Here is a 27,253-nt window from a genome sequence, read left to right as displayed (position 1 = left end):
GGATTCATTTCTGTCATTCTGATATGCTTTTTTTTGTGACATTAATGATCTTTTTATTGCTCTTCATTTTCTGTGCTGAGTTCTTTTTGCATGTTGATTTTCTTTTCCTATCAATCCTTGTTGCTTTTGTGTTTACTGAGTGGTTTGTTTTTTTTTTTTTTCTTCTTTATTTTGGTGGTTAGATTTATTACTTTTCTTTGTGATTACCCTGAAGTTTACCTCAATCTTTTTGCAATTAAAACTGTCTGTTTTATCTTGAAATCTCCTTGACTTCCTCCCAATATGGCAGTTCTATAACTAACTAACTAATGCACTGCCATCGAGTCGGACCCGACTCATAGCAACCCATCTTCCTTCTGAGGAGTGGCTGGTGGGTTTGAACCACCAGCCTTCTGGTTAGCAATCAAGCACCTTAGGCACTATACCACCAGGGCGCCTGTGGAAGTTCTATAGCTACATATTTTATCTCTCTTTTTATTTTGAAGTTGTCGTTGTTTACATTTTAACTCTTCTGGTTCCCTGTAGTCAGTTGTTTTGCTTTATTTCGTTTTAATGACATCTTTATCTGAGTTGGTATCAGGGTGATGCTGTCCTGTGTCTGTATCTCAGATTGTTGTTAGATGTTGTTGTATCTCTGTCTGATGAACTCCCTTTAATATTTCTTGTAAGGCTGATCTGATATTTACAAATTCCTTTAGTTTCTCCTTATCTTGGAATGTCTTAGTTTTGCCAGCATGATGTGTTTTTTTTTCCCCTCCCATTGGAATCATTTTTAATATTCAAGCATGAAAAGTGAGCACTGACCTCCCCCCACACACACAACACACACACACGAACATAGGTCTAACAGCCAAAATATGCAGAGGAAACGAGATCCTGATCTGTCCTCCAGTCTCACCCTTTGCTCCAGGCTGCTGCTTCCCTCCATCCTCCCCAGCAGACACTGATGAACAGTGGCTGCTTTACACTACAGCTATGATGCATCTCCATTATAAAAAACAAAGAATAGTCATTAATGGTCAGGGGTATATCCCTCCCCCTGGCATCAGTTCCTACTCCACAATGGGAGACTGAAGAGGTCTTCTGGAACAACTAGGAACAATTTAGTGAGTGGAGTAGGTGACAAGTAACCCTCTGCATTGCTGCACTCTGGGATCGGAATGAAGAAAGAAGAAATAAGTCAGAAGGAGTGGAAGGCACAGTTGCAAGTTAGAAGTCTCTGTGAGACAAAGTAGAAAGAATTCTCCCCCAGGTTTAGATAGATCAATTTTCCAAAATTAAAAAAAAAAAAAAAATCCAAATAATCAGCAGTTCAAACACTATTGAATATCAAACTTCTGCCAAATACAGCAGTAACAATCTAGATCTTTCCAAGAAGTGAAGGTAGAGCAACTGGCATTCCTCTTGACAGCCCTTGTTGGGCCCTAAAAGTATCTGTCATTATTGCAGTTACTGCTGTTGCTCCATTTGCAGCTTCATAGTTTCAAAGACAACAAGAGGAAGAAGCAAGATCTTAAAGGAAGTGTTCTCAATGCATAAGGCTGCCCTGGAAAATCTGTATATTTTTTGAGCCACAAAGATAGAGCAATCAAAAGTGACCTTTCCTGAGGACATCTACCAGTCCCCATAGTCTCTCCTACAGAGTCTCATCTAGCACCTTGTCATTATCCCCTGCAAGCACTTCCTCAGTCTTCTCCATGTCACCTTTTGGAAGCAGGTTGTCCAGAGACAGTGTTTGGCACCACTTTTGAAAGACAATTTTGCTGTAATATGATTCTTTGTTGGCAGTTATTTTCCTGCATGATTTTATATGTCATTTCATTGCCTTCTTGCCTGCATGGTTTATGCCCCCCCCAAAAAAAATCAGTACTTAGTCTTATTGATGTCCCTTTGTAAATGATATTTCATTTTTCATGAGCTGCTTTCAGAAATTTTTCTTTGTCCTTGGTTTTGGAAAGTTTGATTATGATATGCCTTGGAGAATTTGGGAGAGAGAGTTTATCTTGCATGGAACTTGCTTGCCGAAAGAAAAGAGAATATGAAGCACTAAATGAAGGTCAAAGACTACAGCCCTCAGTATGGATTACACCTCAACATAACTAAAATAAAACAAAAGTCCTCCCAACTGGACCAATAAGTAACATCCTGAAAAATGGAGAAAAGAATGAAGTTATGAAGGATTTCATTTTCCTTGGATCCACAGTCAATACTCATTGAAGTAGCAGTCTGGAAATCAAATGTTGTATTGCATTGGGCAAATCAGCAAAAGACCTTTTTCAGGTGTTAAAAAGCAAAGATGTCACTTTGAGAGCTAAAGTGCCCTGACCCAAATCACTGTCTTCTCAGTAGTCTTCTATGCATGTGAGAAAGCTGGGCAGTGAATAAGGAAGACTTAAGGAAAACTAATGCCTTTGAATTATGATTTTGGAGAAGAGTGTAGAACATACTGGGGACTACCAGAAGAATGAACAAGCCTGTCTTGGAAGACATACAGCTAGAATGCTCCTTAGAAGCAAGGATGGAAAGAGTTCATCTCACATATTTCACCTGTGTTATAAGGAGAGACCAATCCCTGGAGAATATCATCATGCTTGATAAAATAAAGTGTCAGTGAAAAGGAAGACTCTCAACAAGATGGCTTGAAACAGTGGCTGCAACAATGTGCTCAAACATAGCAACAACGATTGTGAAGCTAGCACAGGACTGAGGATTATTTTGGTCTGTTGTGCATAGGATCACTATGAATTGGAACCAACTTGATGCTACCTAACAACAATATCCTGTATGGGGTTCATTGAACTTCGTTTGGGAAATTTTCATCCATCCAATATATCTTCGAAAATCCTCACTGTATTTTTTTCTACTCCTCTTCTGGCATTCCTATTACTCATAGTTATTCCTCTAGATGGTTTCCCATATAACTCTTAAGGTTCTTCATTTTTCTTCATTCTTTTTTTTTTTTTTTTTTTTTTTCTGATTGTTCCACAGACAAATTAGTATCAAAGGTTTTGTCCTCTAATTTGGTGATTCTTTCTTCTATTAATTAATTTCTACTTCTGTGTCCATATATTGAGTTACCTGTTTCTGATATTTTATTGTTGATTTTCTGAATTTCTAGTTGTTCTTTTCATTTGGTTTCTAATTGTCAGTTAAGTCTGTCATTTTGGTCTGGTATTGTTTTCCTGAATTCTTCCAGGGTTTTTTTCTGAGTTTTCCTTCATCTCTTTTAGGATCCTAAATATTAGTCTTGAATTCTTTCTCAGGTAATTCTACTATTGTTTTTTCCATCTAGAAGGTTTTCTTTCCCTTTATTTTTCTCACTTTTTTGAGCCTTCTTATTCTGTTTCTTCATATGGTTTGTTATTGCCTGATGTTTTCAAAGCATTATGTGTTATTTTATTTACTTATGTATTTCTTTGGGAGCTCTGGTAGCATAGTGCCTAAGACACTTGACTGTTAACCAGAAGGCTGATGGTTCAAACCCACTAGCCACTCCTCAGAAGGAAGGTTGGGCAATCTATTTCTGTGGTGATACCACCTCAGAAACCCAAGGAGGGGTCGCTATGAATAGGGTCTGACTCAACAGCACGTAACAACAACAACAACATGTATTTATTTATTGAATATATGTTTGCTTGTATTATCCTGATAATTGTTTTGTTTTGCAATGATAGATCTGGGTGGGCAGGGTTGGCATGATCTACCTATCTCTGGTCTATTGGTATTGGAGCACTCATGACCTGTCACAGAGCAGTGTTGGGCAGGGCAAATGCATGTCACTCTTCAGTGGATGGACTGGAAAGCTGGAGGTGGTCTAAATGGGTGCAGGCTACCACCTGTCATCAGTCCAGAGGCACAGGAGCATGTAAAGGTGCTTGCCAGTTGGGTGAGGCAGCAGGTGGGGGAATGTGGTAGGCAACCTAGGGTATGGAAATGCTCTCTGGCACTTTAAAAGTGGGCAGTATGGTGCATTGGGCACTGTGGTGGGTAACCAGGGGTGCAGGAGCTCTCTTCCACTAGCTGGTTGGGTGGGGCAGTAGGTAATTGGGGTTTTAGGAATACTCTCTGCTCCTTGCCAGGTGGACAGGGCAATGGGAGCTGAGATGGTGGATGGGGGGGGGGGCAGTGAGACTTTTACCACAGTCCTCAGACAGGTGTGGTAGCAGAGGTGTGGGAGGGTTTGCATTACTATTCACCATGATGATGGAAGGAGAGAAAGCATGTGCCTCTGTCAGTGGGCAAGGGTGTCTGGGCACTACCCGTTGGCTGCAGCCAGCAATCAGGATGTAACTCTGACCAAGTGCAAGGAGAGGAGGGCTGCCTGGAATCCAGCAGCTTGGGGACCTACTTCTGACACATTACTTCATGTGCACCATCCACCCTAATGGTCAGTAACCACTGCTGGTGAGTAATCCTATCTCTGGATCATGGCTTTTTCCCTGCTCTGATTATGCCCAGACCTCTGGAGCTCTCACCCTCCTTCCTGTACTTTTCCTCTTTAAATTTGGTTCATGTCCTGCTCACCTTGCTATACTCAGTGTAAGTCTGCACAGTTTCTCTGTTTCCTATTGGGAATTCTGTAAAGTTGCCTTCCTATGTCCCTTACTCAGGGTAGTTGCTGGCTTTGTCTCAAGATGGCCATGCTGTGATGAGCCTGCTGTCATGGTCCCTCCACTCTCTACCTCTCCTCATTCACTGTGTTCATTCAGTTTCTTCTTCTAATTTGTGTTCGATCTAGTTCTTTTTCCTTCCATATGATGCTCAGTGTTCCAGAATTGTGATCTGTATCTGTATTACTTGATCTCTTAGGTCTTTGCTGTAGAGGGATGGTATAGTGTGTCTGATTAAGTTCCCATTTGGGCTGTCTCCAGGAGTAGTTATTTTACATGGAATAATCTAGGCAGACTTGCCTAAGGAGGTAATATTTAAACTGAAATAGAAGAATGAAAAGAAACCAAGTATGCCAAGGATCCAGGTGATACCTATACAATTAAGAACAACAGACAGAAGATAGAGTAAGGGCAATTAAGGAACTCCAAAGTTCAGAAGAGGAGAATTAATTTTTTTCTATAATTTTAGGAGCTCTGGTGGTGTAGTGCCTAAGGCATGTGACTGCTAACCAGAAGGCTGGCAGTTCAAACTCACCAGCCACTCCTTGAAAGGAAGGTTGGGCAATCTACTTCCGTAGTGATAACCACCTCGGAAACCCAAGGAGGGGTCACTATGAGTCAGATCCAACTCAACGGGAGGGTTTGGTTTGGGTTATTATTATTTTAGACAATGGGTAAGTGTCAGTGAAAGAAGAGAGTTTCAAATTATTAATTTATTGCAGGGCAGTTGAACAAAGTGTAGCTCTGAATGGTAATTAAGATATAATTAAAATATATTTGTTAAGCCATTTGAATTGATAGGAAAAAATATTTTAAGTACATCAAGTTAGTAATCAATTATTTAATAAGCATTAACATGTATACAATACTTATTAGGTATTCATTAGAACATGATGAAAACTCGTGATTATTTTCAGATCAGTTTCTTGTTCTTTGTTCATTTGAAGCTGTATATTTTCATAGGCATAATGAAAATGTTATAAAGGGGGTAATGAGAAAGATAAATAGGTTTCACATGAGAAAGGGATACATTCGTATGAGAAATACTATATTGGAGATAATTTCTGAAAGAAGAGATATTAGGTTACAGTTTAACTGAAGAGAAGGATGTTACTTGACAGTATTTTTTTATTTTCCTGTGTGAAGGCTTGAAGATGTGGAGTACAGGATGTAAGAATGATGATGACAAAGGGAATTAGCAGGAGAGGGAAAATGTACTGGAAAGCAAGATGATAATGAGTAAAAATAATTGGATTAATTAATTATATGGCATAACTGAGGGATAGAACATAGTTATAGACTATAAGGTCACACAGAATAGGAAGGAAGATAATAACCCCGTTCAGAGTAAAGAATCAGAGCGAGAATCAGAAGGAATCTCTTAAAAACAAGATTCAGGCTCATGCCTACTATAGTCTAAGGTTGTGATCAGTGAACAAGTTGAAAAATTACACACAAAGAAAAAAATTGAGAAGAAGCTGAAATGAAAAGAAGGAAAGGTGTTGGAAAACGGGAAAAGAATAAAGAGGATGTGTGTATGTGTGAAGTGTAAGAGAGAGAGAAGGGGATATAGAAAGAGGAAGGAGAAAGAAATTTCATAATTAAATGTTTAAGATCAGGAGCTTTGAACAGGGACAGACCAATCACTGTTATCTACCTGTTCCATGAGCTTGTGTAAATTTTCTAATAAGTAAAGTTGAGAAAATAATAAATCTGTCACATGCAGTTTTGGTGACTAAATTATACAATACATGTAAAGCTGTTAATACAGTTTCTGACACCAACTTTTATTATTGTTAAGAACTTAATTGGGTAGAGACCATTAGTTCTGTGTTCTAGAATACAAGATTTATTTGTCTTCTAAAGCTTTGTTATATGTCATTCTCTATGCCCCAAGTAAAATTTTTGTCTAAAAACATTGTAGAAGGAAAACAAAAAGCTGTAGGATCAGAAATCATATATGTGGCTACCTGGAGTTGTGGAGGAAAATGATTGACAACAAAGCTTCATGATAGAGTACATTTCAGAATGATAAGAATACACTGTATCTGATTGTGGTGAGGCTACAGGAGAATATATTTGTCAAATATTAGATTTATGCACCTAAGTACTGTGAATTTTACTCAGTGTAAATTATACTTCAATAAATTTGACAAAAATGATTGAAAATAGACCAGACTAAAATAGATTTTTCACTTATTGCCCAAATAGTACCAAATATATGCTAATGGAAAAATATAGATGATTCATTTAATCTAATAAAATCTCAGGCAATTAAGAACCAAGGTTTTCTCCAAAGATTGGGTTTCAAGGAGCCGGCAACAGGTTGCATTACCTATAGCTTCATAGCACAGAGCAAAAGAAAATAAATGGCTGCAGTGAGTGAATTGGGAATCAATGAAAGAAATAAAGTTTTAAGTCTAAAGCAATGGGCAAGAAACCAACAAAGATCAAGAGAGGGATTTAGGGTTAACAGACAGTTCCAAAAACAGGCAAGACAGTTAACAGAGAGATCCTGGATATTCATTGCTAATAACAAATATAGGAAGAAGAACAGATACTAGAAATAATTTTAACTTATTTTGAACACATACCACCTCAGAAACCCAAAGGGAGTCTCTATGAGTTGGGGTCGCTATGAGTTAGAATCAAGTTGATGGCAGTGAGGTTTTGTTTTTTTTTTTTTTTTTTTTTTCCAGTTTTGAACACATAGAATTTTAGGTACTGATGGAGCATCCTTTTAGGGATGGGAGACATGAGTTGCCATCAGAATCAATTTTACAGCAGTGCACTTGGTTTTGGGTTTTAGGAGACAACTGGGAATGCAAATCTTAGAGCTTATAGGAAAGATAGGTGTTAAAATAGATTTGTTAGCCATTAGTTTTGAAGTGACAGCTGAAGCTATGATTTAAATACAAAATCACCCAGAAATAGAATGAAAAGAGATTAAGAAATGTACACATTTGAAAGACAGGCTGAGAAAGATGTTATTGTTATTGTTAAGTGCTGTCGTGTCGATTCAGACTCCTAGCAACCCTCTATGGAACAGAACGTCACATTGCCCAATCCTGTACCATGGTGACAATTGCTATTGCTTTGGTTAAGCCCATTGCTGCAGCCACTGTGTCACTCTATCTTGTTGAAGACCTTCTCTTTTTCACTGACATTGTACTTTATCAAGCAAAGTATCCTTCTCCAGGGACAGGTCCCTCCAGATAATGTGGCCGGAGTACATGAGACGAAGTCTCACCATCCTCACTTGTAAGGAGCATTCTGACTGTACTTCCAGGGCAGATTTGTTTGTTCTTCTAAAAAAAAAAAAAGTGTATGGTATATTTAGTATTCTACACCAACACCGTAATTCAAAGGCATCAGTTCTTCTGTCCAGCTTTCCCAGGCATATGAGATGATTGAAAGTATCATAACTGGGTTGGGCACACCTTAGTCCTCGAAGTGACATATTTGCTTTTTAACACATTGAGAGGTCTCTTGCAGCAGATTTGGCCAATGCAGTATGTCATTTGATTTGTTGACTGCTTTTTCTATGGGCATTGGTTGTGAATCCACGTAAAATGAAAAAGGAAGAACATGCTCGGCATTTCTCAAGCTAAAAGAAAGATAAGCCAGCAAACTAGTCAGACAAAGAGTGAAATGAAAGAAATTCAGAAAAGTGCAGTGCCAAGTTGAGGAGAGACAATGAAGGATAGTGTAATAATTATTTTAAATGATGCAATGAGGGACAGTAGAATGATGCTGAGAGGTGGTCACTGCATTTGGCAGATATTATGTTATTGGTGACCCTAGAAAAAGAAGTTTCACAATATCAGACTTATCTACAGTACTAAATGATGAGGTTTTCTTTGTGAAATGTTACCATGAAATAAGAGAGAGAGCGCCAAGCAGGAGTTTTTACAAAATAAAGTAGCATTAACCAAACATCATGATGCATTTGACTCAATATTGGAAACACAGTAAGAGGAGCTCTCTAAGTATTCTTATTCTGTAGCTTAACTATATAAGGCTCTTTTGTACAAACATAGATCTTCAGGCCATGAAAAAGCTCATTGTTTTTATATTTTATACAATGGGTTCCCACTTTAAAAAACTTCTAATGGCAGTGAATGATTAAAAGCTAGACTTGCTAATTCCTTGTATTACAGATTTCACTCTTGGGAGACTCAATATAGAGCTAGCTTTCTATACAGAGCCATGGGGTTAGGGGGATTTTAGTTTTGCACAGTTGAGAAACTAGGATCAAACCAGTTTTCACTCTGCATTTCCTCACAGATTTCTTTGGGTTAACAAGCCCTTCTTTTAAAACTGGACATTTTGGATAATCAAGCCACCTTGATATACCTTATTTTAATCTGTAGTAGAATTGTAGAACCCTATATAGGTATTATTTTTATTTTTATTTTACAGATCTAAAAATTAAAATTCGCATCATTTAAAGCTGGAATTTAAATTGAGTCTATCTGGTTTGATGTTAGAACCCACAACCTTAACCTTAAGAAATAGGATTTTAGCTGTGACAGATGTGGAAATGTTAGAGCCAAGAAAGCCACGTCAAGAGGGGAGACATTGTGCCGAGAACGTAAGAGCACTGTGTGTCCTGGAGGGCTGAGAACTGGAGCAGGGAAAGAGAGGAATTCAGAAAAGGACATTGAGGGTTAACCAAGACCAGGGTAGTAACTGTTACAGTACCATTCAGGGTCCTCCTTGTAACTGATTCTCCCGTGCAGGGTCCTTTCTGATGTTTTTCATGCCATCCCCATGATTCTTCCTATGAGAGTGATCCCATCTAATTTTTATTCCTCTTTATTCTCAAATTTCAACAGAACAATTTCGTGGGATTTCTGTCTTTGGGAACTATTTAGCATCCTTCTCTTTGACTTCAGAGAATTGTTACACAGTGTGACACTGGTTACTCTGTGTGAGTTTTTCTTGTCCACTGGAGCAGTAACAGTAAGCATCAGCACCCGTAGAGAAAGAAATATAGCTTGGTGTCCAAGCATGCGTGCTCCTTAAAATCAATACATCTAAGCAGTTCCTTTCCTCATTTTAAATAATCACTGAAACTGAATGTTGATCCTAATTTAATGAAAATATTTTATATCACTTCTTAAAATTTTTATTTAGCCAGCATAGATAAAATTACAAATTTAATGTGCTTCTTTCCTTTTGATCATAAGATTGTTTATGACTTGGCTCACTACTTTCATTCCTAATCATAACCCACATACATATTAATCATTTTCTTGGATGATCGTCATGGATATATACATAGGAATCTTCTATTATAAATCAATTTTCTGTTTTCTTGCATCAGAAGTCCATGCAACATTTGTAATTGTAATAATATTTTAATATACTTCAGTGATTTAAATTTCAGAATTAAAATTTTATTTCTTACTCTGAGTTTTCTCAAGTTAATTTTCCAGGCACAGTATTATAGTCTTATTTACATGCCCATTGCAACATGATATTACCTCCAAAGGCAATTTAAAGATTTTACAATATGATGCCTACCATTACTGAAAATATGAACTGAAATATCATATCTATCGAATGATTTCTTTATTTTTACTTGCTAATTTTGCCCTAATGATCTTTCTGCATAGTAAGCCCCTCATGATTCTGCTATTCTTTGAGGAGGAGCAAAGCTAGGTTCATTATTCCACACATTCACAGTAGTTGGGGGACATGATCACATTTGTTTGGATGATTTTAGCAATAGAGATAGTACAACAGAGTTCTGCTGTCTTAGTTTTCATTCTTTTGTCTGCCTCATTTGGATGGTATCTCTTTAATATTCTCAAAAATATTTTACATTATCTTTTTAATACCATAGCTACTATGATTTAAATTTAACAAATAAGGTCTCAAAGAGTCTTTGAAATACAAAAATAGAAGAATAAACAATAATAAATATTAAAAGAATTCATTTGGGGAAATTTTTTTTTTTTTAATATTGTTTAGGTTTTCATTTTTATTGGTTACATAACTTAGGTCCTATTGTGTAATCATCATTATTATCATTACATTTTCTCTGCAAGGCTATTCTTTGTGAGGTGGTTATAGTATTTTTTTTCATCTAGAAAATATCTGTAGGCTTTAATTAAGCAGTTTCACAAATAACCTGTTCCGATTAATTAAAAAATTTCAAAATCACTCCATGTGTTTTGGAATCATACCATGACACTTTTTAAATAAGAATTTAAAGTATCAATAATAAAGCCAAATAAAACTTAGAATACAGAGATCTCAATTTCAATGACATGTGGGCACTAAAATAATTGTTTAATTAAAATACAATGAAATTATTATATGAGTTTGGTATACATAAAGAAATTTACATGCAACTGTTTTCAAGTATAGGTCTTACAGCAGTTTTTATATGATGGCTATTTTAGTTTTTATTTCAACAATTCTGAAAACATTTATGTTTCTATTTCTAAATGAGCATAAATGTAGAGAGAAATTTGTATTTATTTATTACATTCCTTTCTAAGCTTTTACACAATCTTATGATACATGTATTAGTAAATGTAAACCTACTAAATTTTAGTGTAGGTAAAAATTTTATGGCTGAGGAAATTGGGCCCAAAATGTGGAATTGAATGGTTTTTTATAATTATCATACCAAAACATAGTAAGATGAGGCCTAGAAAAGTTACATGTACAAAGGGTAGTGATTGTTACTGTATGAATTGTTTATCTCAATGTAGCTATTACACTGTCAGGGAAATGTTAGTATCCCAAGGTGCATAACACATGAGGAACCGGTTGTTAGCCCCAAGAATCTGACTCATGCTTATATCTATGATCAACAGTTAGGCATTTTACTTCACTTTCTTAGAAGTAATTTTAATAATAACCATTGTATTCCTTCTTGGAAGGACTTTTCATTTGATAATTTGCCTTACACTTTAAAATATATTTTGTGTTTTCAGAGATGCAGGAAATGTAACTAATAAGTTAAAAAAAAAATAAGTTATTAGAAAATAACATTTTCTTTTAAACACTATACAGCAGGAATATCTATATCTATGTCTATCTATCTATCTATCTATCTATAGTAAAACCAGTAGCACTTGAGTTGTCTGAAAGATCCTTAAGACTCTTTCGCAGGAAAAGTGTAATGAAGTTTTAACACAATGATTTCTCTGTGTGCTTCTGTCTCTGGTTTCTTCCCTCTGTCTTTCCAGTCCTTCCTGCCCAACGCCTGCCCCCCCACACCAATTACGTGCGCGTGCGCGTGTGCACACAGGCATGCACACACACACACACACACACACACATCCTGTAATGGAAATTTTAATGCAGTGCCAGGGCAAACAGATTAAAAATTTTTAGACCACTTTCCATTGTATTAATAAATTAAGCATGCTCATATGAAATAGCAATCATCTGAATACCATTTAAATTCAAAATGAAACAAATGAGAGAATTGCAGAGTGGAAGGAACCATAAAGATTAACTAGTCCAAAACTACTCCACTTTTTAGATCATTCCAGAAAGGCAAAATAAAGTGTTTACAACTACAGGGCTTGTAGACTAAGAATCGAACCCAAGTCTCTTATCTATTAGAGCAGTGCTGTTTCAGAGATTTATCTTTACCCAAATTTTGCATTTGTCTGTCACCCTCCACGGCAATTTGCCTACCCTCATCTACATCCTTTTTTCGTTTGAGATGTTGGTGAGGTACAGAGAATTTTAAGGATATTCCTATCTAAAGCTATTTTCCCATGGATAAATACATTTCTAGACAACCGAAGGTTGAGTCTGTTGGAATACTACGTCACTTTTCTTCATGTGAATAAAGAGAAGAATAAGTATTTTGAGCCTGAAGTGACATTTAAACTTTGATATTAGTCTTTAGCCTTATGAGTTTTCTATTTCAAGTACACGTTTGTAGCGTAATCAAACCTTGGTACGTAGTATCTGCGGTGTCAGAGATCCGCGTGGTTCCAGAGCACTGTGACCACCGCGGTGGTTACCTCCACTGCCCTTTCAGTGCACATGACCCTGAGCATAACCCACGGGCCAAGCACATCGGGACTTTTAGTGCTGAAACTGAAAGTGTTGCTAAATCAAATCCTCTCAATAACATCTCAGTATGTTCACTGAATTTAGGTGTCAAAAACAGACACATTCAGTTTCCTTAGATCACACCAAGGAACGTATGCCCCCAAATTGCTTGACTGTCTGAAGCTATGTTCCTTTAGGGTACAGTTTCTTCTTGACTGTAGAGAAAGGAGACTGAGATTTTTCTGTAGTGTCTCTCTTGGATCATTATTTAATGAATAAAGTAGAGAGTTAGTAGAGAAACCAAAGATACCCAGTAGCAGGTAACCTAAATTTCTAAAACAGGTTTTTAAGGTTTAGAATATAGTTCAAAGGCTATATCTCACAGCTATGAGCCTCAATTAAAGAAAAGAAAAAAACCCACTGCCATCCAGTCAATTCGACTCATACCAACCCCTTTGGGTTTCCAAGGCAGTAAATCTTTACAGAAGTAGATTGCCGTTCTTGCTTCTGCGGAGTGGCTGCTGGGTTTGAACCACCAACCTTCGGTTAGCAATCAGATGCCTTAGGCACTGTACTACCAGAGCTCCTTAAGAGCCTCAGCTGGTACTACAAATATTTTCAAAGTTTTTTACACTTTTATTTTTTATGTAATGGCACGTCTCATTTAGGCAGACATTAAATTCAGGTTTCCTACATTCCTGGGAGCAAAGGAGGGATCATTTTATAAAGAAACACATTAAAAACAAAATGAAATATATTTCTTTTAATTTCATATTTGTCAATTCCTAGCAATCAAGTAGGAAAATCATCAACACTGATTAATTTAGAAATAAATATTCCTCAAAACATCTGTTTCTTAGTTGTACAATTAAGTTTAAATTTCTTGTTAATCTTTAACAAATATATTTCTTCTGGCCCCAGTCTTAATATGAAAATAGTTTGGTCCATAATTCTTCATTTTGAGAAATATATTTTTTTCATATATTTATTAAATTTAACTTGTTCTACTTTTATTCACTATATTACATAAAATTTTTTTCATATATATTTTAACTACCAAAAATTGTCCATTTTAAGAAGTTCTAATCTAGAATATGTAAAAGTTCTAGTATAAAAATATCAGAAAATGCCTTATAGGCAAGTGATTGGGAAGAAAGGTTTTAAGTACCTTTTAAAAGTTTTGCTGCATAGTGTGTTAAGTTTACAATTGGAAAAAAGAAATAGAGCATTTTTTTTAAAATGTGAGATCACTTCTTGTATTCGTATTTGCAAAAATCAGAGAAAACTGCCACTATATTACATTTGGAAGTAGTATTATGTACCATTTTCAATCAGTGCATTTACATGCTTTCTTTAAATTAATAAATCAGTGTTCCTAGAAATATTCTTGCACATTTGCATTTTAAAAAATATTTAGGATTTATTTCCAAGGCTTTTTTACCAAAGCTTGGCAAGACACATATTTCCCAAACTTTATTATACAACTCTTGTTCACATAAAATTTATATTTGGATTGATTTTTTAAAAATAATATTTTTTAAGTAAAAGCAATATATAGTCATTGTAGAAATTTTATAAATTACATATTAACCAAAATAAGAAAACAAATATCACATTTACTTATTACTAATATTCAGTGTGATAACTGCTAACATTCTGGTGTATAAATCTTTAAATCTATCTTGTTTTCTCCTGGTTATACATTTTTCTTCAAGAATATATATACATATATATAGTTTACATAGTTTTTCATCTTAATCTATATTGACATAGTAATGTATCTACCATTTTAATCTATTTTTTATAAATACTAGTTGGAATATCTTTATTTTGTAAAGATAAAACACTCAATTGTATAATGCAAACTTTTAATGATCATTCTACAAGTCCTTGATATATTATTAAAAGTATGAAAAATATAAATGTTTGCTAACCTCAAATTCTTTTAAGTCAGATCTTAGTTTTGTGATTATACAAAATAAATAAAGAGAAAAGAACGCAAGATGTGGTTATTTTCACCAGAAACCCTCAGGAAACAGCCACTTAGTGATTTTTTTCTTATCTCCGTTGAAGATTTTTTTAAGGTTCAAATCCACTAGCCACTCCTTGGAAGGAAGGCTGGGCAATCTACTTCCGTGGATACCGCCTCAGAAACCCAAGGAGGGGTCGCTATGAGTCGGAGACTACTCAGAGGCACATAACACAACATTAAAGAAAGATATTTTTTATCCAAGGCTTATTATCTCTATGGAGTCTCTGGGTGGCACTAATCATTAAGCAGTAGGCTACTAACAGTGAAGATGAGTAGTTCAGGTCCGCTCAGAGACATCTCTGAGGAAAGGCGTGGTGACCTCCTGCTGGAACAACCCCTGAAAACTCGGCAGAGCCCGTTCTGCCCTGACACCCGCAGGGTGACCAGGAGTTAGACTGCACTGGACAGCCACTGTATTTATATACGTACAGAAGAAAGAGAGGGAAATGTTTTAAAATCACTAAACTCATCCCAAGAATTTGGGATACCAACCAAGGCAGTTTCTGGATATAAATAAGATTAATAATCTTAGACTTCCATTATGTCTATAAAGGCAAGTTCTCTAATTCCTTCTGAGTTTAGGGGTTCGGCCTAAGGCATTGATTGCTAACCAGAAGGTTGGTGGTTCAAACCCAAAGGAGATCGCTATGAGTCAGAATTGACTCAATGGCAGTGAGTTTGGTTTGCTTTTGGTTTCTTTGACCTTAGATATTGAGTTTAAGAGTTTTCTGTCTTCAGATTCCCAGATTTGAGCATTTTGTTTGAATCACAAGATGGATCAGTGAGTCAGCAGCCCTGCCACGTTCTGACCACTGGTCTGCTTCCTGGTGTATTGCCTCACTGCCAAAGCTGTGTCACTACTTCAAAACAGTGTGGGTTAGGAAGCTTCTGTGGGAAATGAAGAGCTGTGTGCGTGTGTGTGTGTGTGTGTGTGTGTGTGTGTGTAGCAGCAAACTTAAAGGTATTACTGTTTGAAGTGTGCTGCAGAAATGACTGACAGTTCACTGATGATCTTTGGAGCTCCCGGTAGTGCAATACCACCTTAGCAAAAACTGGCTTGCTGCCAGCCCATTGGATGATTTCCAACTAGCCTTTGGATGAAAATATCCACCAGTAGTTTAACTTTTTTGTTAACTTGTGTGCCACTGCAACATTGTAAATACGACTTTAACTTGTTGGACACATTAAGTAGCCTTTTAAAATTAGTTTATTGATTTAAGGACAAGAAAATCTTATAAATGGCTTGTATCTAAATAAACAGCTTACAGTATATATAGTATGATTTTAGGAAACATTAAATCAGCATCCACAAAATACTGTGGTTTTTTTTTTTTTTTTTTTAATGCAGTGACCAAGAATGGACTAGGCACTTTCAATTTGAAAAAAAAAAGGGGGGGGGGGTAGATATTTATGAATCTAGCACATGCACATTTGACTTTATATTCTCTGTGTTGGAAATTTTAGAGTGAAAAAGGCCTTGTATATTTTAAAATGCATTATTAGGAAAAATGAATGAGATAAGCTTTCATGAAATGTTATATGTCAACTAGAATTGCTAAAATTGATGGAATCAAGGAAGACTTGAATACATATGTCTAAAAAATACAGGACCATTTCCAGCATAATTTAAGTCAACTCTTATTTATAATGAAACAAGAAAACACATTTTTTCTTAATTTACTTAGTTAATATTCTACCTCATACCAAAAAAAGTTTTCAGCAATCTAAATTTTACAGTTGAATATATTAACAGATTATCATTTTAGGAAATAGACACAAACATGTTTAAACATTTCTTGTTAATATGATCATCCAAAAAATCTGATTGTCTTATTGACCTCTCAGTCAAACCTTATTACAATTTAAAAATCCTTTGACATTCGATTTGATTTTGAGCATGACTGTAATTTCTTTAGCATGCTCAAATAACAAAATCAAGCACTAATATACCTTCTGTAATAAGCAGTGCCATCACATATAAGGATGTGAATTTTAGAGATTCCTAGATAAATTGCTATAAAACAGCATTTTCCAAAATAAGCTTTTGAGACTATTTTATATTATTATGAATATATTAATAGATAATGAATCAGAGAGAAAAGGTGAGCTTTCTTTTGTCAAATGATTGTTCTTCATTGTGGAATTTCCAGGGCCTTTTATATGCAAATTTGTACTGTGAATCTGAGAGAAAAAGAGAGATTGAACAAAACCCTGCCTCTTTTTCATTTTCATTTGTTTCCTTGAATAGCATACAGCAAAGCACATCAGAGTTGAAAGAAAACAGAAATTTTGTAGTCCATTCCCCAACCAGGGAAGAGCTCTTCTGTTTGCTTCGATTCCTCTAAATTGTTTTTCATTCTAAGAAAAAAAAAAAATATATTTGTTTGAAATCTATATATGTCATTGAAAAGATTATTTCTGGGTTATTTTTTTAAAGCAAGAACCAGCAAAGAAATACTAACTTGCTGGTGAAGAATCTCCTGTGCTAGATCTTTATCAATAAGAGACTTTCCTCTCTAGGGGTAATATTGTTAGCAGAGTCTTTTCTTTATGGCAGTAATGCACTGCCGTGGAGTCGGATCCAACTCCTAGCGACCCCTCCTTAGGTTTCCGAGGCGGTATCACCACAGAAGTAGATTGCCTAACTTAGGTTGATAAAAATGGAGAAGAGGAATAGAAGACTTTATAGGGGCCAAATAATTTTAGGGTGAGTTCTATCTGTTCACTGTTTATCCAGAGGATTAGTTTCCAAGGAAAACTTCCCTCAGTAGATGAAGATGTATTTATCCAAGTTTGACTATATCGCCTGAAATATTCCCTTGAGAGTGCATTGGTTAATGCTCTAACCAAGAACTTTGCCGTTTAAGGACCAGCTATAAATGATTGGCTCTGGAGATGAGATGTGTTTGAGATTGTAATTTAATTGGTTATTTGTATCAATGGTATCACTATGCGTCTTTGTTTGCTTATACAGCAAATATAGATTGTTATTCCCCTTAGATCTCCCAGTGGTCTATTAAATGTAAATGATGTTACATAAACTTAATTCCACACAAGTATGCTTTAATACAGGGGTCAGAAAACTATGGCTCCAGGGCAAATCCATCCTACTTCCTGTCTTATAAATAAATATTATTGAAATACAGCCACACACATTTGTATATGCATCATCTATGGCTATTTTCATGCTACAATGACAGTTGCAACAGACATTGCATAGTCTGCAAAGCCTAAGACATCTGGCCCTTTAACAGAAAACAAAAGCTTGCCAACCCCTACTACTGTATCATATCGTTACCTGCTGTTAGGTGCCGTCAACTCAGTTCTCACTCACAGTGACCCTGTGCACAACAGAGCAAAACCCTGCCTGGTCCTGCGCCATCCTCATGGTCCTTGCTGTGCTTGAGCCCATCATTGTAGCCACTGTGTCAGTCCATCTCCCACTGTGTCAGTCCATCTCCCACTGTGTCTGTCTCATTGAGCATCTTCCTCTTCACTGACCATCCACTTTACCAAGCATGACGTTCTTCTCAAAGGACAGGTCTCTCCTGACAACATGACCAAAGTACGAGAGGCAAAGTCTCACCACCATCCTCATTTCTAAGGACCATTCTGACCTTCACTCAAGACAGATTGCTGTGTTCTTTTGACAGACTGTGGTAATATTCAGTATTCCCCAACACCATAATTCAAATGAATCAATTCTTCTTCAGTCTTCCTTATTTTTCCAGCTTTCATATGCATATGAGGCAATTGAAAATACCATGACTTGGGTCAGGCACACCTTAGTCTTCAAAGTGACATCTTTGCTCTCTAACACTTTTAAGAGGTCTTTTGCAGCAATTACTTAGTGATCAAAGATAATTTAATGCAGATTCCTTAGGAGGTTGACATCTAGAAAATTATCTAAATATTAGAAAATACATGTATAAGTATGTTTGTATAGCTCTATACCTTCACCTATGTATCTGTCTGTCTGATGTGTCAAAACTTCTTTGTGTATTGCTATTCAATTGAAGTATAAACAATTCCAAATGTGTATTTTAATAGACTGATAGACATTTGTACTTGACTACAGTTCACACTTGTAGGCACTCACCTGTTTTTGTATCAGCATAATATTTGTATTACTTATTTTCCAATTTGGCACATAAGCAATTAATCAAATAATTAGTCAAATGTGACAATTAAAAGGAACAAATTGCCTCATTTTATTCAATGGTTGATTTAAATTTGCTGGTATATTTAGATATCATATCATGTCATTCGTTTAAGACTTTAAAATTCTGAATATGTTCTTTTAACATTTTCTTACTCTTCGAAACTTCTTTTTTACTTTATCTTAATTAACCTCTTAATTAACTGATTTTCATTTAAAATTTGCTGTTAACAAAAATTATCTATTATGCAGTGAGACTTTTGTAAGGCAGAGAGAGTAATAATTAAAAATTAAAACATTGTAGAATGGTCAGGAAAGAATACTGTAACTTTTGATTATACTGGTCCATTTTCACTCCTCTTTTCCTGTACGCGATTTTAAACTCAGGTGAGTATTAAAATACTTCTTTTTGAATAGGAACACTTTTGTCTAGATACCTTTACTGCACTTTCAAATTTATGATCTTAAGCAAGGGGCATGTATGTGTGTGTTTATGTTCCTGTCTCAACACACAGTGCTTAGGAATTTACATGGCAGTACTTTGTTATAGATACACACTTGAGCCTACTGAGCTAAGATTAAGATTATTTTTTCCAGTTCGCAGAGTTGTAGTATACAGTTGAGATTTTGTTTTTCCATTCTACATATTTATGAGAAATAAAATTTTCCAGTAAAACCTCATAAAAATCATAAATATACTTTCAAATCACTTTTTCATATGTGCTAAGAATTACTAACTGAATTTAGTTCTTGTTCTAACCAAAGCTTTTAAAGGCCCAATTAGTACCGATAATCGATGTGTTTTGAGGCAGCACGTGTTATAGAGGGCATTCACTTTGTTGTTTATTAGGCTTTACCATCTCATTTTCTCAGCCTCTTGTGCTCTTATTTTCTTAATCTATTTTCTGACTTGGCTTCAGTAATACTGGTGTCTTTACTGATAGGGTCTTTTGTCGAGGGTACTATTTCAAGTTCCTCTCTCTTTTTACGAGTTCTGGGAAATTCAAGTTTAAAAGTTCCTGGTAACTGGATCTGCATATATGCTGGGCAACCTGCTTTAATACGAGGGCTAATTTTATGATAACATTTTCCAAATGCTGTTCTAAAATTGTATTTGAAACCAATTATACTTACAACTTTATTTCCAGTAATTAGTCAAACTTAGATGAATTGAAACCAAAGGTCTTATAATAATAACTGTTGTCAAATTGATGTGCTGTCAGATAGATTCTTGAGAACATGCATGTACAAAAAATGTTTTCTACCTATTGGGGATTTATTGTCGTCTCTTGAAATTCATTTACATTTCCATTCAGTTAAAAAGTATTTTGCATATTGAATTATCATGCTTTTATTCAGCAAATTGCATATTTTATATAAATCTAGAAAAATAACATGACATTTAATCTGTGCATACTTCTTTGAGTACAAATAATGTATCAGTCTAGTATTTCTATTCTTTTATACATCCTGTAAGTAGGGCTCAGAAATAAGAACTGAACATTAATTTTATGGGTTTTTTTCTACTCGATAGGTGCTATGGATATAGAGGAGAGAAATCGCCAAATGAAAATTAACAAATACAAACAGGTAGCCGGATCAGACCCCAGACTGGAACAAGATTACCATTCAAAGGCAAGACATTTTTCTTTTTAAAAGTTGTAAAATAATCAATCACCTGAAGCCATTTGATTCTCTCAAACTGATGAATGCAGATTAGTCACACATGAACATATAATGATAATGGTCCCGTGATATTATTATTAAGTGCTGAAGTTTATAATGTGTCTATATAACAGTCCTTAAGGATAAAATTTGCCTTATAAAAAAAAACCATTATTAGATAATATAGATGATTAAGACAATGCAAGTCATAAATGATCTGAAGAACAAATCATCTGAAGAGTAAGAACAAATTTTTCATTTTATATAACCCATGAAGACCCTGGCACCCTCAAAGAGGCTTAGGGTAAACTTCCATTATTTTCTTAAGGCTTTTTTACATTTAGATTTTTTATAGTATTTTAATTGAATCTGGCTTGCAACAGATTTATAAAACAAAATACATACTCATAACATGTTAGGAGTTTAAAAAGTTTTGAACTATTTTTTTGAGGAATAAGTTGAGGTCTGAAGTCTACTAAGGCAGGAAAAAGGTATTATTTCATTGCTCTTGTCCATCTTGCCTTTCTTTTCCAAACATTTTTAGGTTCATGATCTAATTCATTGCCAAAGTTATGAAAAAAAATTTTACTCTGATGCGCCTATTTAAGCTTTAATTTTAAAATTGAGAATAGGGAAACTTAAAACATTTACATGCTCTATGATTTAGTAATTCAGTCATTGTAGTCATATAATATTTGTAATCTCTGTGTTAGAAGAATTGCAGTTTGAATTTTTACTTTTGTCTATTTTATCCTTACCTACTTTGCCTTCAGCTTCTCTCCATTACATGCCATTCTCGATAAATTCAAGATTTTTTGAAGTAAAGCAAAGCTGAGTATGTCAGGCTTGCATAAGTAGCAGGTGGCAGCAGTGTCTAGTAGCTCTTCTAATACAAACCATGGTAAGCAGAAATGCTCCCATCAGCATCTGCTCCCAAGCCACCAGTCTCTTCCCTCAATTACATGAATAATGAGAGGGTGAATATAGGATTTTTCATCACAGAATTCTGGTGGGTTGGAAATCATTCAGACCTAAAGCCAGACAGAGGTAATTTTAAGACAGACAGAAATAGCCTTGGCTTTACTCAGCAGGTTCTAGACTTCTAGAATTTTTTCTCTAAAATGAAAATATGAATAGTTTTAAAAAGGTATAGTGAAATTCGTAGATAACAGTATTTCAGGTTCATATATAACTATTTGACCTTTACTTCAGAAATAATATCATCAATGCTTTTCCACATATTTTTTTCAGTATTTCTACCTAAGCCTTAATGTATACACCTGACCTATTGTGCAACTGTTAAGTACTAATCTCTCATCTATTCAATTTAAATGATCTAAAAACTAAGGTGTGAAATCCTAAGTAAATAAAATATTTGAATTTCTGTAAAATACGTTTTTAGTATAAATTTATTTGAGTACTTATTTATCCCACTATGCTCCTGAAAGAAATGTAAATGATTTTTCAAAATACTTAGAATATTCTGAATCATTTTGTCAAAGAATAAATGAGTTATCAAGGGAAAATAAGGTCAGGACAAAACAAGGCAACACCAGAAAAAAAGTTAATGAACAAAATGCATGTGGGAGATTGTATACATCTGATATAGGTGTGCTATGCAGTTTGACCCTGAGCTTTCTAGCAGGCAGCAAAGGCAGAAAGGGAAACTTTTTTCTCAATGCTCACACAGTGAAAACAGATTAGTTCCTTACAAGCAATTCCTGACATAAATACATGACATAACATGTATTTACGTAACAGTAATACATGACATAAATTTATCATAGGGATTGACAAAAGTAATACTAGAGGGAAGTCTTGAGAACTTTTTTTGAGGAAACAACTTTTTGTTTCATGAAAAATGAATGTATGTGCTTCAAAGTTTTCTAGCAGTGACAAAAACCATTTTAGTTGGAAAAAATGTAAGTCTTGGTAAAAGACTAATACTAAGCAAATAATCTCCTACGTTTTCCCTAAGGCAATGATTTTCAAAGTGTGGTTTCCAGAACAGCGCAGCAGTATTACCCGGAAACTTAGAAATGCACTGCATCTGGCCCCCCCAGGCTGCTGAACCAAACACTCGGGGAGTGGGGCATGGCAGGCTATGGCTTATCGAGCCCACCAGGTGACTCGGGTGTAGGCCAAATTGTAAAAACCACTGCTCTAAAGTGAACTGCTTGTAAAATGTATTGCTAAGTAACAGAATGACTTGCCTTGCTCTATTAGGGCCAATGGCAGATGATGTCATCCAAAATGGTGACTTTTGAGGACAGAAGATCTGATACCTTTATGTGGTCCCTCATAGTTTCTAACCAATCAGAATAAATATTGAGTATTTATTCTGTGTTCTCTTCCTGGAATTATGTGTCCAGCTTACAAAAAGATGCAATCAAGTCATTATGGTACAAACTTTTTACAGAATGCAAAATACAACCTTATTTTGCCTCACTGAAAATTATCTTTCCTGGGTCATCTACCACCTTATTCTCACTATATTGATCTTCCTCTTTAATGTGTCAAAGGGAAAATGACAGAATTCTTCAATAAAGGGTGTGTATTTTTGTGTGTATATACATATATATATATATATATATATATGTATGTATGTATACACACACACACGTAAGTTATTAATAATGCCCATACTAACAGTTCTTTAGATTAAAAATTCCAACAGCAGCCTTCTTTTTGTGATGAGGGAAACCGATCTTGTATTTTATTATTTACTTCCTTGTTTTGATAACAGCTAACAGTCGCAGAGCCAGCTGTTGAGCGATGTGCTTTAACACACTAGATCTAATTCTTGAAAAACATCATTGAACAGATAAGGGAATTAAGATAGATTAAGTAAATCATGGAAATGATTAATTGTAGCTAATCTGGATTTTCAAGTTTGAAACAACTAAGATCAAATCCCAAACCTGAGACTTTGGGGCGTGGGCTGTACTTCAGAGCTACGTTCCTGAGCTGAAGTCCAGTGAAGCTATTGTTTTTTGCAGCTTCACTCACTTCTCAGAGTGGAATCTAATTGAAGGTTAGCCGAGTTTTTTTGTGTTTTTTTTTTTTTAACTATACATTATTACTTCCCTACATTTCTCGAACTGTCAGCAATGATAGTTGTAAATAATTCTTAGTAAACTTATTTTAATCTTCTTAGTAACTCACTTTGAAAGCATCTGTAGAACAATGCCTATTAAGTTACTTTCTTTCTAAGAATTTTTTAAGTATATAGGAGAACTGAAAGCAGAGGGTTTGTTTTTAATAGGAGCAACAAACATTTATGTGCCGTCATGATTCCAATTTAATCAGTGGTTGATTTGTAAGCATTTTCCCTTCAAATTGCACTGTCTTTATCCCACTTTAAATGTAATTTATCTTTCTACTCTTGGTAGTAATTTAAGGGTCAACTTTAATTTTTTTCCTATAAAACCAATTTTCTCTATCATTCTTTGGTTCCAAAACATCTGGTTTGTTTACTGAATTTAAAGTGCAAATCATAATTTACCCTAGGTCAGCTACTCTTCTGTGACTTATATAATGATTACTTAACACAATTAGCAATAATTGAAGGCCAAACAATATGTCTACATCTAAAAACTAATATAAATAATTTGATTATGTTTATTTAAATGCATGATGTTTATTTTATAAATTAGCCATATTTAATAGTTTAAAATGATCCCAGAAGCAGCATTAAAATACACATATTTTTTAAAAAATAGACCACATTTCAGTAGATCATGCTATAAAGTGGTTGACACAGAATTTTAAACTAAAAGCTTATTTTCATGGAGAAACAATGCCTTTTTTAAACGTAGTGATGTACCCACAAAAGATCTTATCCCTCTATAGTATTTATCATATATTATAATTTTCTGTTTTCTTATTTGTCTCCCTAGAATTAATGAGTCGTATAACTCATAAATTGCCCAGAGCTTTTCAAATATAGGCCCATAATAATCCAATTAATCCATAATCTAATAGATTGAGTAGTGTTCTGGGAGCAGCAGACAATGTCATAAAAGAAAGAAAAAGGGTTTTTCTCTATGCGTGGTGCATGCCTGACCCTCAGCATCACTCTCCTGTATATCGCCTGTCACCTTTTCTCCCAAATTTCTACTTCTTTAAGCATCCATTCTCAGATCTCAAAGGCATAGTAGCAGGAAAGCGGTCCTTTAAATTAACTTACATTAAAATATGAATAACATAACATAAAGTGTCATTTTTTTAAAGCCCCTATAATTACAAATACAACTCAAAATTGCTGGACATACAGGCAGTATCACTAAAATATTTCAGACAAAATATTTTTTGGCAAGAAGATTGCCACTGTGAACTAAAATGGTTCCATTTTATTACTTTATTCTCTTTCTCAACACTGACCAAATTTCTTTCATGCAAGCACTGAGTATTTTACATTAGCTTTGAAGACACAGGAAGTGGGGGTTTCCAAAGAGGGGAAATTAGGAATAGCCATATATGGGTTATTGATATCTTTAAGCCAGGAGTACAATAAAGCTCAAATACCCAAATGTGGCAGCAATGCATAAGTATCAGTGCAGTAAATGAGAACATGGCTTGGAGTCAAGAAGACTCCCAGCAGGACCACCTGTGTGACTCTGGGTAAGTTTAACTTTTTCTCAGTTTATCTATGAAACAGAGCTTTAATGTCTATTTCATTGGGTAGTTACCAGGTGTAAATGAGATGCCATATAGGAATGGTTTAGCATCTAGTAAGATCCCCAATAAATGTTTCAGATATTATTATTATAGTAACAATAGTAAGTGTAACCATAGGTACCAGAAGTGAATTTAAAAAAAAAAAAAAACCAGACTCACTGCCATCGAGTCAATTCCAACTCACAGCAACCCCTCCTTGGGTTTTTGAGGCGGTATCTCTGCGGAATTAAGATTACCCAATCTTCCCTCCAAAGAAGTGAATAGCAGTTTGAAAATAAATGGCAAAGAAATAATTGAGCTAATGAAAGATGGTGTGGGAGTAGCTCAAATATCACTGAATTTGAATTTTTATTAAATCACTGAATTTTATTCTCTAAATTGAAGTAGCCACTTACTCAAGCAGTAGAGATCTAAAAGGAAATATCAAATTTAGGGGGAAAGAATTTATGACTCTTGAAGTGATATGGAGGTATACCAATAATAAGAGACTAGAACATAATGTGTGATGAAAATTTATGAACTAAATTATTTAAATTAAATTATTCTAATATGTTGATGTTAAATGTGATTGGCCCTGGATGGAATGATTAACAGGTGTGCATTTGGACATGGATCTGAAAACTCAAAGTTTATAAAAAGCAAATTTGAAATGCTGATTAGAGAGCCTTGTAAAATTTCTTAGAAAATACATAAAAATACATCAATTTGGATATCATATAGAAATGAAGAAATATATATTTTTTAATTGTAAAGAAGTTATTGAAATAAAATGTTAATGAAAGAAATAAAAATTTTTCTTAAGCAGAAAAGTTGAGTTGCTCATAGCATGTAACAACCCAGTTACATTGTTAAGTTGGACCAGGGCTTGAGCCTATTGGTGGAAGAGCTGGTGCAACATAACTTCTGAAGCACCAAAGAGAACTTGGTATTTATGTAAAACTGACATCATTGTGCCAGTGTTAGATGGAATCATCTAATGATCACAGCAGGAGAATTCCGGTAGGAGTAGTATCAGGAGCCCAGTCTCTACTCGGCAGGATCCTCAAGGACTAAGACAGGCTGTCCTGTAGAAAGAAATAAAGCATTCTTCCTTAGAATAAGCAGACCACTATTTCATGAACAGAGGTAGGATTCAGGACTCCAAAATGTTCCTGCTAGTCTTGGTCAACCATTACTTCAGCCAGACATCCAGCAAGAGGATTTCATGTTTCTTAAATCAGTGCTGAGATCATCTACTTGTGGTTTCCATCTGAAGCCAGGTGAAGAAATCTAACCACCTGCCAGTAAAGATGGCAGAGAGAATCCATCCAGATTTCTACAAGGAAATATGCCATTTCTCTTAGCTTCTATTCTACACTTATCTATTCATTTCCACATAACCCTGCACTCAGATAACTTCATGTTCTATAGCAAAATCCCAAGAGAAACTTCTAGAAATCAGTGAAGCTGCTGATATGAGAGCATGGAAGTGGGGGGCAGGGAAGAGCTACAACTTACATTACCTAAGAAGCCTTCTTACCACCAAATTTATCCTACAAGGCTCTTAGCAAATGTACTAAGCCCTGGATGCCGCTGTCATCTCTTATATTCTCTATCTCTTCTCTGTCAGCTCAAGATACATTTTAGCCAAGGATTACACACTTTAGATTGCTTCCTGGCCCCAAACGAGGCCACGCCTTTCCAGACTGGCTGCTGTCGAAGCTGGCCACCAAGCCTACTTCAGTCACCTGCTGTGTGTTCTCTTTACATCACCATTTGGTTGTTCCTGTAACAAACTAGTGTAGTTATGAAGAGAAAAACACCTAGAGTTTAAATATTGGTATTAAACTAGCAGCAATGTACAGTATAGCCCTAGAAGTGGAAGAGAGAGAGCGGTAATTTTATCAAGACCTGATTTAAAAACAAAAAAGTCAGTCCTACCTACAAAATTGACAAGTAGCTGATTTTGAAAGTCTTTATGTTCTGTCTTCTACTTTCTATTATTTTTTAACTAATGTTTGTGAGAGTCGATCTCTAATTTGTAGTATTTTAAACACCTTCCTAAATTAGAGAGTGTTCTATTCATTATCAAAGTAG

At 35.2% G+C, this 27,253-nt stretch overlaps 1 protein-coding gene across 1 annotated transcript in view; it reads left to right on the top strand.

The window, feature by feature from the left end:
• Positions 1-27,253, top strand: part of RIMS2 (regulating synaptic membrane exocytosis 2) — a 726,314-nt gene that overhangs the window by 545,219 nt on the left and 153,842 nt on the right. Inside the window, exon 23 of the mRNA XM_042783638.1 lies at positions 20,367-20,467. Coding sequence (XP_042639572.1) covers positions 20,367-20,467 — 101 coding nt within the window. The remainder of the gene's footprint in view (positions 1-20,366; positions 20,468-27,253) is intronic.

This window comes from Orycteropus afer, unplaced genomic scaffold, assembly GCF_000298275.1.
Source record: "Orycteropus afer afer isolate SDZICR_OR568_19922 unplaced genomic scaffold, OryAfe1.0 scaffold00021, whole genome shotgun sequence".
NCBI classification, from domain to species: domain Eukaryota; kingdom Metazoa; phylum Chordata; class Mammalia; order Tubulidentata; family Orycteropodidae; genus Orycteropus; species Orycteropus afer.
The sequence above is the reverse complement of the archived record's forward strand: the minus strand, read 5'-3'. Positions and strand labels throughout refer to the sequence as shown.